The sequence below is a fragment of the Crocodylus siamensis genome, chromosome 1 (genome assembly GCF_052110815.1).
Source record: "Crocodylus siamensis isolate JL-2025a chromosome 1, ASM5211081v1, whole genome shotgun sequence".
In the NCBI taxonomy this organism is placed as follows: domain Eukaryota; kingdom Metazoa; phylum Chordata; order Crocodylia; family Crocodylidae; genus Crocodylus; species Crocodylus siamensis.
In genome coordinates this window covers 363,570,948-363,583,496 of record NC_143395.1, presented here as the reverse complement: position 1 = coordinate 363,583,496, position 12,549 = coordinate 363,570,948, and the positions used below count along the sequence as shown (strand labels likewise).

The window sequence follows — 12,549 nt, the reverse complement described above, 5'->3', positions numbered from 1 at the left end:
AGCATTCACGCAGGCAAGCTAAGGAAGAATGGGCTGGATGAATGGACTGTAAGTTGGATAGAAAACTGGCTGGAGCATCAGGCTCAGAGGGGCAGCTGGTGTAAGTGGAGTGCCCTGCGGCTGGTTTTGTTCAACATCTTCATCAACAACCTGGAAGATGGCATAGAGTGTACCCTCAGCAAGTCAGCAGATGACACCAACCTTGGGGGAGGAGTAGACATTTTGGAGAGTACAGTTAAGATTCAGAGAGACCAAGACAGATTGGAATATTGGGCCAAAGGAAATCTCATGAGGTTCAAAAAAGTACAAGTGCAGAGTCCTGCACTTAGGACAGAACAATCCCATGCACCGGTATAGGCTGGGGGCTGACTGGCTATGCAGCAGCTCTACAGAAAAGGACGTGGGGGTTACAGTGGACAAGAAGCTGAATATGAGCCAACAGTATGCCCTTGTTGCCAAGAAGGCTAATGGCATACTGGGCTGCATTGGTAGGAGTGCTGCCAGCAGGGCAAGGAAAGTGATCATTTTCCTCTAATTCAGCACTCATGAAGCCACATCTGGAGTACTGTATTCAGTTTTGGACCCCACTACAGAAAAGATTTGGACAAATTGTAAAGGCCAGCAAAGAGCAACAAAAATAGTGAGGGGGCTGGGGGACATGACTTATGAGGAGAAGCTGAGGGAACTGGGCTTATTTAGACTAGAGAAGAGAAGACTGAGAGCAATTTAATAACAGCCTTCTGCTACCTAAAGGGGAGGGGGTTCAAAAGAAGATGGATCTAGACCAGAGGTTGGCAACCCCTGGCACATGTGCCAAGCATGGCATGCCAGGCCATTTTGCTTGGCACGCCACGGCCGGCCCCAGCTCTGGGTAGCTGCTGCCAGCGACAGAGCCCAGGCTGCTTCCAGCAGGGCTTATAGTGTCCCAGATAACTGCTGGGAGCAGCCTGGGATCCCGGCTGGCAGCAGCTCCCCAGAGCTAGGGTCAGCTGCAGCTGGGAGACTCCAAATAGCTGTGTAGCTATTCACTCCAAATAGCTCCAAATAGATCCTATGACCCCAGCTGACTTCCTGCCCTTTGGGGAGGGGGCTGGACTCGATCTCCCGAGGTCCCTTCCAGCCCTAATGTCTATGAAATCTATGTGTTGGGCTCCGGCATCAGCTCCTCACTGGCACTTGCACCCACACATCGGAGCAGGCGATGAGTGAGGGGCCTGAGGCAGCGCAGCCCCGGTCTCTCCCCTGCTCCTGGCACGGAGGTAATGGAAGTCTTCCAGAGTCTGGCGCAGCTGTTTGGAGCCAACCCAGGCTCTGGGCAGCTGCAGCAAGCAAGCAGGGGGCAGGCTGCAAACAACTGTGCCAGGCTCCACAGCTCTGGCATCAGCTCTGTGCTGGCAGCAACTGCACAGGCACCTCGGGCTGGGCTGTGCTGCCCTGCTGGTAATAAACAGCTGCACCAGGCTCCAGAAGCTTGTCGTCACCTCTGTGCCGGGAGCTGCCTCAGTCAGGTCCCTCCCTCACCGCCCACACCAACGCGCAGGTGCACGCGCCAGTGCCGAGCTGATGCAGGAGCCCAGCACAGCTGTTTGGAGCCTCCCAGCTGCAGCCAGCCCCAGCTCTGGGGAGGTGCTGCCAGCCGGGATCCTGAGTTGCTCCCAGCAGGCAGCCGGGACGCTGCAAGCCCTGTGGGGAGCAGCCCGAGCTCCAGCAGCTACCCAGAGCTGGGGGGCGACTGGGGGGCATGGGTGGCAGCGCTGGGGGGCAGGGGCTTTGGGTGGGGGGGCAAGGGACACAAGCAGGGCATCCTGCCATGTACCCCTTGCCCTCATTTTGTTTTTCTGCCATGCTGGCACTCCGGCATCTTCTGAGGTAGGCACTGTGGTGTTTTTCAGCACTCCGGCCAAAAAACGTTGTCTCCCCCTGCTACAGACAGTTCTCAATGGTCACAAATGAAAGAACAAAGGAGCAATGGTCTCAAGTTGTAGCAAGGAAAGTTTGGGTTACATATTAGGAAGAATTTTCTCACTGGGAGGGCAGTAAAACACTGGAACAGGTTACCCAGAGAGGTTGTGGACTCTCCATCCTTGGCGGTTTTTAAGGCCCGGCTAGACACAGCCTTGGCTGGGATGATCTAGTTGGGGATGGTCCTGCTTTGAGCAGGGGGTTGGACTAGATGGCCTCCTGAGGTCTTTTTCAACCCTAATTTTCAATGATTTTATGAACTGGAGAACCTGGATAATCAGGTATATTGAGGAGGAATGCATTTCCAATAGAAAGTATATTATATATATAGTAGAGCTAGGCTGCAGGTTACAATTTTTCCAAAATATGTGGGGTAAAAATAAATACATGCAGCTAAAGAAACTATATTTTAGAAAAAGCAGTTTCTACATATCCTGGAAACAGTTTAACACTGATTCCATTAAAGTAACATTAAAACCATATGCATTCATTTTTAAAGCTGTTCTGCTGCTGTAGAGGCAAAAAGGGTTCCCAAAATTATTCAAGTAACTATAACTGTAAATAGCAGCTACTCATTTAAATTGTCTTTAGAACATGAGGTAAGCTAAGCACACTAATGCTTTAAAATAAGATGTTAAAAGGGGACTGTTAAAAATAATCTACTCTGAAAAAAAATCAGCAGATACACAGCTGAAATAATACCATCCTTAATGTGCACTCTTGCTCCTTATCTTGCTTTGTCCACCCGCTGCTGAAGGCATCTTATTAACTAATACTTAAAACATTTGCTTTCTCAAATGTAGATAACAATTGCAATACTCTAGTATTTGGTTGTACGAGCCTGCATGGAATGGAATGTTAGAGACACTAATGAGGTTTCACAAAATCTATTAATGCTGGATAGAGCACGATTTTAATTTATTTCTCTCTAAGGTATCTTAAATATTACTTGCTAAAAATATTCTTGAACACACCTATGCACTTGTTCTAATTTAAACCTTAACAAAGTAAGAATTTGGAGTTCTTAGACAAGCCTTTTGAAAATATCCAATGGCAGAGTCAACAGAAAACTTTCCCAAGTTGTACTTTTGAAGTCCCACAGTCAACCAACCTGATTTATCTCAAGACTACTCAAAGTCTCCATTGACTTTTCATATGCAGAATTTCAGGCAGAAATACTTTTCTACAGAAGTCAGAGGGATAGCAAGATTTACAACTGTATTTTTAATATATAAAATGTCTAACTACCAAGTTGCTATGGCAGTTCTACAAAAAGCAGCTTGTTATCCTAAAAAGGGATCTGAATTCTATACAGTGATAAAAGACATTGAAAAAAAAAAAAAACGTGAGAAGTGGGAACAAAGGATAGAAAAATTAAGCAAAATTAATTTTGCTTACTCCCTTAATGGGAGCAAAAATCCAAAAAATATAAATACGATAAGCAACTGCAACATTCAATCTAGTAGTTTAATTTCCTCTCTGGTGCTTGCAGAAATTGCATTTTAAAACCCGTGACAGGTACTACACAGGAATCAGTAATATTTCCCAGTGCCAAAACTAATGACATTATCAAAAATAATTCAGAGGCCCGGCAAGTCTAGTTCAGAAAATTAGTAAGTCAAGAAAAGGCCTTCACAGGCACTATTCTGGTTAACAGCATTTTTCCCAAGGCCCCCAATGTTGCAAACTAAAGCAACAGTTCCACCATTATGTCTGAAGTCAATATAAAAGACATGCCTTTGCCACATAGCGTGAAACTCTGAAACAGTCTATTGTTGTCCCTCCTCACATAAAAGAGCAACAAAAAACCCTTTCCATCTGTCCCAAAGCTGTTTTCAGAGGGCCTGTTCTTGATCTTACATTTATTGCCCACTCTTCAAACGCCTTTTTTAAACAGAAATCATTTCTTTTAAAATAGTACCGCTATCAAATTGTATCAGTCTTTATTCTGTTGCAAAATGCTTACATAGTTAAAAAAACAACAACCCAAAACAACAACTGTTTCGGAAAGGGAAGGGAAAAACTTGGTGGAACAAGTCTGCTATGCAACTCTGTGATCACATCACTGGTCTAGGAGACAGCAATGTTGAAAAATAAAGGAGTTTCGCAATGATTAAAATAAGAAATTAAAATTATTTCAGATATAAACTGAAATAATACAGGCTTATTCACAGGTCAAAGGTCCACCAGTGCCTAGCAGCCCACTGGGTTAGCTTGAGTATACATCAGTTTCTGCAGTCAAGGGCACACCATGCTGTGATGGGGCTTCAACCATATCCAACCATTTTTGAGTCCCCCGCCCAACTGGCTAGATACCCCATTTACAGCTGGATTAATCAGCAGCAGCAACTGGCACAAGACAAAATTATTATATAACAGGAGAAAACAAAGTAAATAGACTCTTTAACTTGGTTTCAAATGTGCTACTCATCAGGAAAGGAGGTGAGTAGGCTTATCTTCCTAGCATCCCACCTAAAGCAGTGATGGTGAGAAGATGACAACCTAGTCTGTGGAGTCAGAATTTGCAACATGATGCTTAGACCAGGGAGTCAGCAAAAGAGAAAGAGCTCTCCAACATGGCGGTATCAAAGTCCCACAGGTTAGTGCGCGCTCCCCAACCGACCCTGTGGGTCATATGCAGCACAAAGGACATGGACCAGTATGGGCTGCATGTGGCATGCACATCAATCTGGTCCATGTGCTGCAGGTGGCACACAGGTCCAGTCCGAGACCCATGGGCAGCACAGCCAGCTAGATGACAGGGCTCTGCAGGCACTATCTTTTACAACCCTGCTCTAACTCAAGCCAGGAATGTACTTTGGTTTAATCCAGCAGTGGCCAACCTGCAGCACGTGTGCCACAAGTACACGAGCAGCCTCTGCGTGCAACACGCAGCACACCAGGAAGGGAATGGGCACTACAGTGACAGATAGGACAGGGACTAGAAAACAGAGCAAGAGGTTGTACAGGGAGCACAAGGCCAAAACAGGGAGCGGACACCAGAGCAGCAGACTGTACAAGAAACAAGGCAGAGAGCAGAAGGCAGAGCAGGGAATAAAACAGGGGAAGGGGATCAGAGTGGCACTCAGAAAAGGGGCAAGACTAATATGTAGCATCGTATCAAAAAGGTTGGCTGCCACTGTTTTAGTCTACTACCCAGGTTCTGACATGTCTGAAGAGAAAAGGAATACAAGCATGGCAATGAAGGCCACCTTTCCCCCCCAACAAGGTTTTTGCTCTTAGTTCAGAGGACACAGACCAAGGGTCAGTATCTATACTTACTGAAGAAAGATACGCAATAGTTTCTAATGAAAGAGTATCACTGCAAGCTGAAAACATGTCAATGCTGTTAAGAACATATACCAAAATATTCATAGTACACTATAATAGATAGTTGGACACTAACAACAAAATTATATACATATATGTATGACAGCGGATCTAGTATTTTGAAAAGGGGGGGAGGTGAAGAGTTGCACCTTTATACCCACCCTGAATCTGCCCCTATACATGTATATCTTTGCTCAGTACTGGCCTGCACTAATGCATATTCTTACTGCTGTTTTACTAGGACTATTTCCTGCTTCTTTCAAAGACTACACATACCTACTGTTATAATCATAGAAATTATGGGCTGGAAGGGACCTTGCAAAATCAAGTCCAACCCCCCCTACTCTGGGCAGGAATACTGCTGAGATCAAATGATCCCAACATGGTGTCTGTCAAGTCTCCTTTTGAAAACTTCCAAAGTTGGGGACCTGCATCACCTCCTTGGGAAGTCTATCCCAGTTTCTGGTCACCCTTACCATAAAGAAGTTCTTCCTTACATTCACCCTGAAACCATCTTCTAAACACAGGGGGCGTCAACTGGGGATACATGTACCCCCAGGGGTACCGGGAACGGTGCTAGGGAGTACACGTGCAGGGGTGAGGACAGAGCACCACCACCCTGCACCGCCACCTCCTAGGATCAGGGCCAGGGCGTGGTGTGAGGGCAGCAGCACCCCTCTGTGGTCCACACAGGTGCTGGCTAGTTGTGGGGGGACAGGGGGCTGGAGCTCGCACATGGCAGGCATTGCTGCCCACCACCCCGGGCGAGCTGTATTGCCCAAAGTACGTCAAATAATTACCTACTTTTGCTTGATATCTCAGCAAACAGGTAAATATACAATGAATGAATAAGCATACCCTTATTTCCTTCTTGTGGATTCTACTCCATAGGAAGGAAATAATGTTATTCTCTACCTAAAGTTCTTTGGAATGTACTGGATATGTACATACACAGATATGAAGATAATATAAAAGAATATTACACACTCCAAATTTAAGCAACGCCAGAATTAAAGTTGTCCGTGATACCTTAATTCCCTTGCATAAGCACATCACAGTCTAATTACATAGCCACACATTTCATACAACCTGTCTCACTCACTGGATGATGCTTAGGAAGTGAAGAAGCTAAACTATATTTCTTTTTGTTCTCAGACCTTCTTTACTATACTAACCAGCTGCATTCCTGGCTGTGTGCATGCTGTGGTTGCATGCATGCATGAGGCATTTATTGGTGACTGTCACAGCGCACTAAAGTGTGGCTGCTCCTTTAAGGACAGGAACTGCCTTGCTAGAGAGCTGAGGAGCTAGACAGAGCTCCACACTGCAGGGTGCCTGGGCAGCAGGCTAATGGAGGAATTAGCCTGCACCTGTACCCAGTCAGCTGACCAGAAGGAGGCAGGACCCTGGGCACATATAAGCCCCAGGGCTGAGGCCAGCAGGAGTTAGTTGTCAGGACTGTGACCAAGCAGCAACTCAAGGGCAGCCACCTGATTCATTATTTATACCAGCAAAGACGGAATAGGCGAGATTAACAGGTGCCCATTGGGCGGAGTCAGCAGTATCACGGTGCCCTAGGGACATGATGGCCATCCCTGGGGAGGCTGTATTGGGACTGTAACGTTATCAGCCAGAAAAAGCCGATTGCTGATCCTATAAATTTTCCTTTGTATCAGCACCAATAAAAATTGGAGCACCTCTAGTTTTAAGCATTAACAAGATCATGTTCCTATGGCTAAATCAAGGCAAAGTAAAGGTGTGAGGAAAATAAACAAATTACGTAAGTTGAAGATAGGGCACAGTGGCATCTCAGAGCAGGTGCTGAGACTGATTCAAGGAGGCAGGACCTTTTGTAGGCGACAGCCTGCTTGACCAGACGAATGCACACTGTCACCTACAAAAACTCCTGCTTCTCTGAACAAGTTAATCCCCAAGGATGCTGCCCTGCCCCACCTTCTATGTGACTTCAGACTAACATGGTGAACCACTTCTCTACTATACAAGTTGAATTACTCACAATGTAGTTCGTAAATGTGTTAGTGCCACGATTTCTTGGTGAAATAAATGTTAACCAAATAAATAGGTCACCGAGAACAGTTCTCTCTTTAAAACAGTGGTGTAGCCAATTCTTAGAGTTAGCATTTACAGCTTTAACTCTCACCACCCCCATCAATTTTGTCTGATCCATCAGCTCTCTGTTCGTGTATGGAACATCTTTTCATTAAATTGCCTGCCAGTGCCTAGTATAATGAGGCTCCCATCCCTAATTAAGGCATTTCAGCATTACCATAATACAAACAAGGTACAACAAACCCATAGCGGGCTTTTCTAAAATCTATTGCCCTGGTTGACAGTGTAAGCATGTGGTTATCAGGAGCAAGTCACATAAGGCACTTGTGTTGACAAAGATAATAAAAACAAGAGGTGTGAACTGCAGAAGCATGGAGTATGTTCTTCTTTTCTCCTATTTTGACTGCAATAGAACTGAGAAAAACACCTACAATAACATTAGAGAACACACCAAACACTACATTTCTGAACTATCTGGGCAGTTATTTTCTCAAGAACCAGTTTACATATAGCATCTGAAAGCAGTGAATCTTGGCTCTCATGTAGTTGAAAATATTCACCTCTAGCAACTCATCTTTCACAGAAGTGAAGTCATGTCAGTTAAAAATACAAGAGTAAAACAGTAATTAGAATGAATATGCTTTAATAAGCAATCCTCTGAAATTTCCAACCATGAACACTTTGGATTTCATACAAGTCCCTTTTAAACTAAAATATTTCTAAGCACTAGTCAGAATTCTTTTGATATAGTCAGTCTACCTAAACAAAAAGCATTTTAATCAGCTCATTGCAGAAAGAAATCAAACCCCCTCCAATAAAAAGTATCGGCCATACCCAGACACCAAATGGATATACATACTCTTTCAGCAGCCTTTAAAACTAAGATATGATGCAAATAAATGTCAAATATTAGAACACTAAGAAGAGATCTATAGAACATTAAGGAGATGCGTGAACACCTTTATTCTGATGAATCACTTTGAACAGTTAATATTGGTCTTGTGGTTATAGTAGTTTCCAAGGAAAAAAGGAAAAAGTCAATCTTTTCCAAATCCACTGAAAATCCTGTCCATTACTAAATGCCACCATATGCCATCTTGTACTTAATGTGTATACATCATAAGCAACGCTTGTTCTTAGAAGACATAACAAACTATGGAGAGATATTTTAACCGAGTCCCGAAACCTTCTTCCCCAAGTTCTCAAGTACTATCATTAATACCCATTTACTTCTTTGTGTAAATACACACAGCAAAAGCTGCGTTAACCAACACTTTATTAGCTGGAAAACTCTATTAACCGGGATCCAAGAGATGCGGCAAAAGTGAAACCGGGAGTACCACTTCCGGGTTTCATGGCCACTGCAAGCAGAGTTCTTGTCACTTCTTCGGCCCACAGCCCAGGGCAAAGCGGCCTGAGCAGGGCAAAGTAGCCTGTGCAGGGTTCCCCTATCCCCCGGCACACTGATGCCGGGGAGTGCACCAGACAGTGCACATTTGATTAACCGGAATCCCCCATTCCCAGGGGTTGCCAGATAACAGAGCTTTTACTGTACTTTGTATGTGAAATAAATCATTCTCTAGTTTTAATGTAGTGCAACACTGAAGTTGTAGCTGCTATGGGCCAGAAACTTTTTTTTAAATGAACAGTATTTTTTTTTAAATAAACAACTTTCAGCCTACCATGATCATGATATTATGGGACCATTTGGAAACTCCAGCAACATAAACCCTATACAAGCATGTAGTGAATTTAATAAAATCATTACAAGAGTTCATTTCTTGGCCATCCATTTTTTAGGAGTAAATCGGAGCTAACTGAAACACGCACCTTTATTTCTGCTATATTACTGTACCTTTTAGTAAATGCACAAATACTGTACTGTTTCAACTATAGCTCTCATATGAACTATATATATCCTACAACTAGGGAAAAAAACTGTCTTTATATACAGAACTTTCCAGTAGCAATAACAAGTGATTCAAATAATTGCTTAGAAGTAGAAATTGAATGAGGAGCCCACCTTTTTAGAGGTGCACGGATTCATCAGTCCGATATCGGATTGGTACCAACATAAAAACTGGCTGTATTGGATATCAGTCTGATGGGGCTGATAAATGCCTGTGCTGAATGCAGCCGCAGCGCAGCACTTGGGCAGCGAGAAGCCCAGCCGGCTGTGTGAAGAGCTGCCTCCAGCTGGTAAGTCCAGTGTGGTGGAAGGGGTGGGAAGGTGCATGGGGGCACGGAAGGTCAGTGCCCCTCACAGTGAGGGAAGGGGCAGGTGCTACTAAGGCAGAGCGGGGAGGCGGAGCTGTGGCTTATGGTGGGGGAGGCATGGAGGAGGCAGCTCCTGCCACTGCTTGCGCCCCAGGAGGGCATGGTGGGGGCAGGGGTCATGTGCCCCCTGGATCTACACGGGGTGGGATGGACTGCAGCCGGAGCTGGGCAGGGCTCTTCTCATCAGGGACTGGGCTCAGAGCAGGTGCCAGTGCCACTGGGAGGATACTGCATCCACCCCAAATTTTGCCACCACTCTGCTCCCAGTGCCACTGCCACCAGCCACCCAGCACAGCCCCTGATCTTCCCAGTGCATGGATGGAGGTGGGGTGTTGGGCCTGGGCTGTGCCAGACATCTGGCAGTGGTGGGCCTGGGAGCAGAGCAGTGGCAAAATTTGGGGTGGATGCAGGGTCCTCCCAGTGCCACTGGCACCCAGTCTGAGTCCACCCCCCACTGAGAAGAGCACAGCCCTGGGTGCAGCCTGCCCCACCCCACACAGATCCAGGGGACACCCCTCCCCCCCACCCCATGCCCTCCCAGAGTGCAAGCAGCGGTGGGAGCTGCTGCCCCCCCACAAACCATGGCTCTGCCCCCCGCATGGGCAGTGCCTGCCCCCTCCCTCACTGCAGGCAGCATTGACCTGCCCACCCCCCCCGCACACCCCTTCCCTTCCACCACTCCAGACTTACCAGCTGGAGGCAGCTGTATTGGAAATCAGATTGGTATAAGCCGATATGCCTCCTTAAATATCGGCTATCATTACCAGCCCAAAAAATCTATCGGTGCACCCCTACACCTTTTCCTTTAAATGTATCTCTGTGCACTTCATTTTAATATGCAACATAGATACATGCTAATAACTGCTAGACATGTCTTATCCTAAGATTCTTCTCCTTGTAGCTTTATTTAGCAAAAATCATTAATGTGTGCTCCATTAACCTACATTGATTGTAACATCAGCGCTGATCTTTTACTGTATTCAATAAGCTATTTTGGACCAACTATCTGATTGCCAATCTAGAATCATTTTTGCCTTTTCACAACTCCTCAACAACAGCTACATGCTTTGCACAGCCATTATATACACAAAATTGAACTACACACAACACAATATAACCTTTCTCATCTGTTAATTTGTAAAACTAAATATCATATATTTTGGAAATCAAGCAGAACAATTACCTTTTGGTCAAGAGATACAAACTTAAGCTAACTAAACCAATAAGTCTACAAAACAGAACAAAAGTACTCAAATAAGATATAGTAATCCTTAGAATTTCTCTTTCTTTAAGGTTTACTGTTCTTCCTCTCCCTGTTCATTTTTTATTTTTAATAAAACCTATTAATAATTTAAATTTCTCATTTTAACAGTGAATCAGTTTATTAAGTGATTTTTCAGTTTTATGTTGCTTTATCCTCAAAGCACCATGAACAAATCTTTAAAATAAAAGGTAAATTAAAACTAAAATTGAAAAAAGCAAAAATAAACATAATTTTGTAGTAGGGCTGTCAATTAATCACCGTTAATGTGAGCATTTAATGCATTAATCAGTTTTTGCGTTATTTTAATCATGGTTAATTGCGTACGTGGTTTTGAAGCCTGAGACCGGGCTCCATTCTGCCATCTCCAGGCTGCCCAGCAGGGCAGCAGTGGCAGCCCAGAGGACCACAAGGCAGCCCGGGGACAGGCTCCGGGTAGCTACAGCAGGAGTGGGGGGGAATGTATGCAGATACACAGACACACGAGCAGCTGCAGCCTTAATACTGCGTGTACTGGCATGTTTACTGTGCCAGTAAGTCTGTGGAGGGGGAGGGGCACATCAAGGCCCCCACAGTGAGGGAAGGAGTGGGGCAGGGCTGGGGTAAATAAGGCCCTGGGAGGCTCATCCAGTGGCACAGGGGAGCATGGCTCCCCGCCACTGTGCGCATTCCCAGGGGAGGCATGTGGGGCACCTACTCACTGATTTGTGCATGCAGCAGAGGTAGGCTGCCCATTACGGGCTAAGGCTCTGAACGCTTCTGCCTTTGCCCTGGGAGTCGCACACTGGCTACACTGTGCATTCCCTGCCTGCCCAGCTGCAGGAGGCACAACATGGAATACTGCAGCTCCTGTGGCAAAGGCAGCAGGGCGCAGAGCCTCAGCCTGCAGTGGACAACCCACCTCTCCTTCACACACAAAATCGGGGGCATGAGCCCAATTCCTCCCCTGGGTATGAGGAGCCATGCTCCCCCATGTCCCTGGACAAGCCTCCCACTGCTCTGTCCTACAACCCACCCCAGTCTGTGCATGTGCATGTGCCCTTCACTCCCAAGCCACAGCCTTCCCAGCCCTGCTGCTGTCCCTCACTCCTGACCCCACAGTACCCCGCATCCTGCCAGGGCATGAGGGGACCTACCTTCAAGCTCCAAACCCTACGCATACACCCCCCACCCTCCACAAATTCCACCCCCGCACCTGCCCCCCAGCCATACAAAGTACCTGCATAATTTTGAGTTTTTCTGTACATCATTTTGAGTTTTTAGCTGTGCTATTCAAATTGCAATTAACCGTGATTAATTTTTTTTAATCGCACAACTAATCACATCAATTTTTTTAATTGTTTGATAGCCCTACTTTGTAGATGTAAATCACTTCTCAAGTGTAACAAAGGAGTCGTATTCAACACTTACCAGCGTTGCTGCTCTCAGACTTTTCTTCTGGCTGGCATTCTGTAAAACAAGGTTGATAATATTTCAGTTATCTCATATACAACAAAAATTGTGTTTAAAAGTGACTTTAAAAAGACAAAAAGGAAAGAAAAAAAGCAAAAAGAAAAGGATAGCCATGGGTGTCACTTTCTTAAAGCTAAATATCTATGTTTCTAAAGGGGCTGTTCTCACAGAAGACAACAAGAGTCATTTGGGGCTCA

At 45.5% G+C, this 12,549-nt stretch overlaps 1 protein-coding gene across 1 annotated transcript in view; it reads right to left on the bottom strand.

Annotated features, from left to right (window-relative positions):
* GTF2F2 (general transcription factor IIF subunit 2) overlaps positions 1-12,549 on the bottom strand; it is a 157,926-nt gene that overhangs the window by 115,353 nt on the left and 30,024 nt on the right. The window contains exon 5 of the mRNA XM_090025513.1: positions 12,311-12,349. Within this exon, the coding sequence (XP_089881639.1) occupies positions 12,311-12,349 (39 nt within the window). The remainder of the gene's footprint in view (positions 1-12,310; positions 12,350-12,549) is intronic.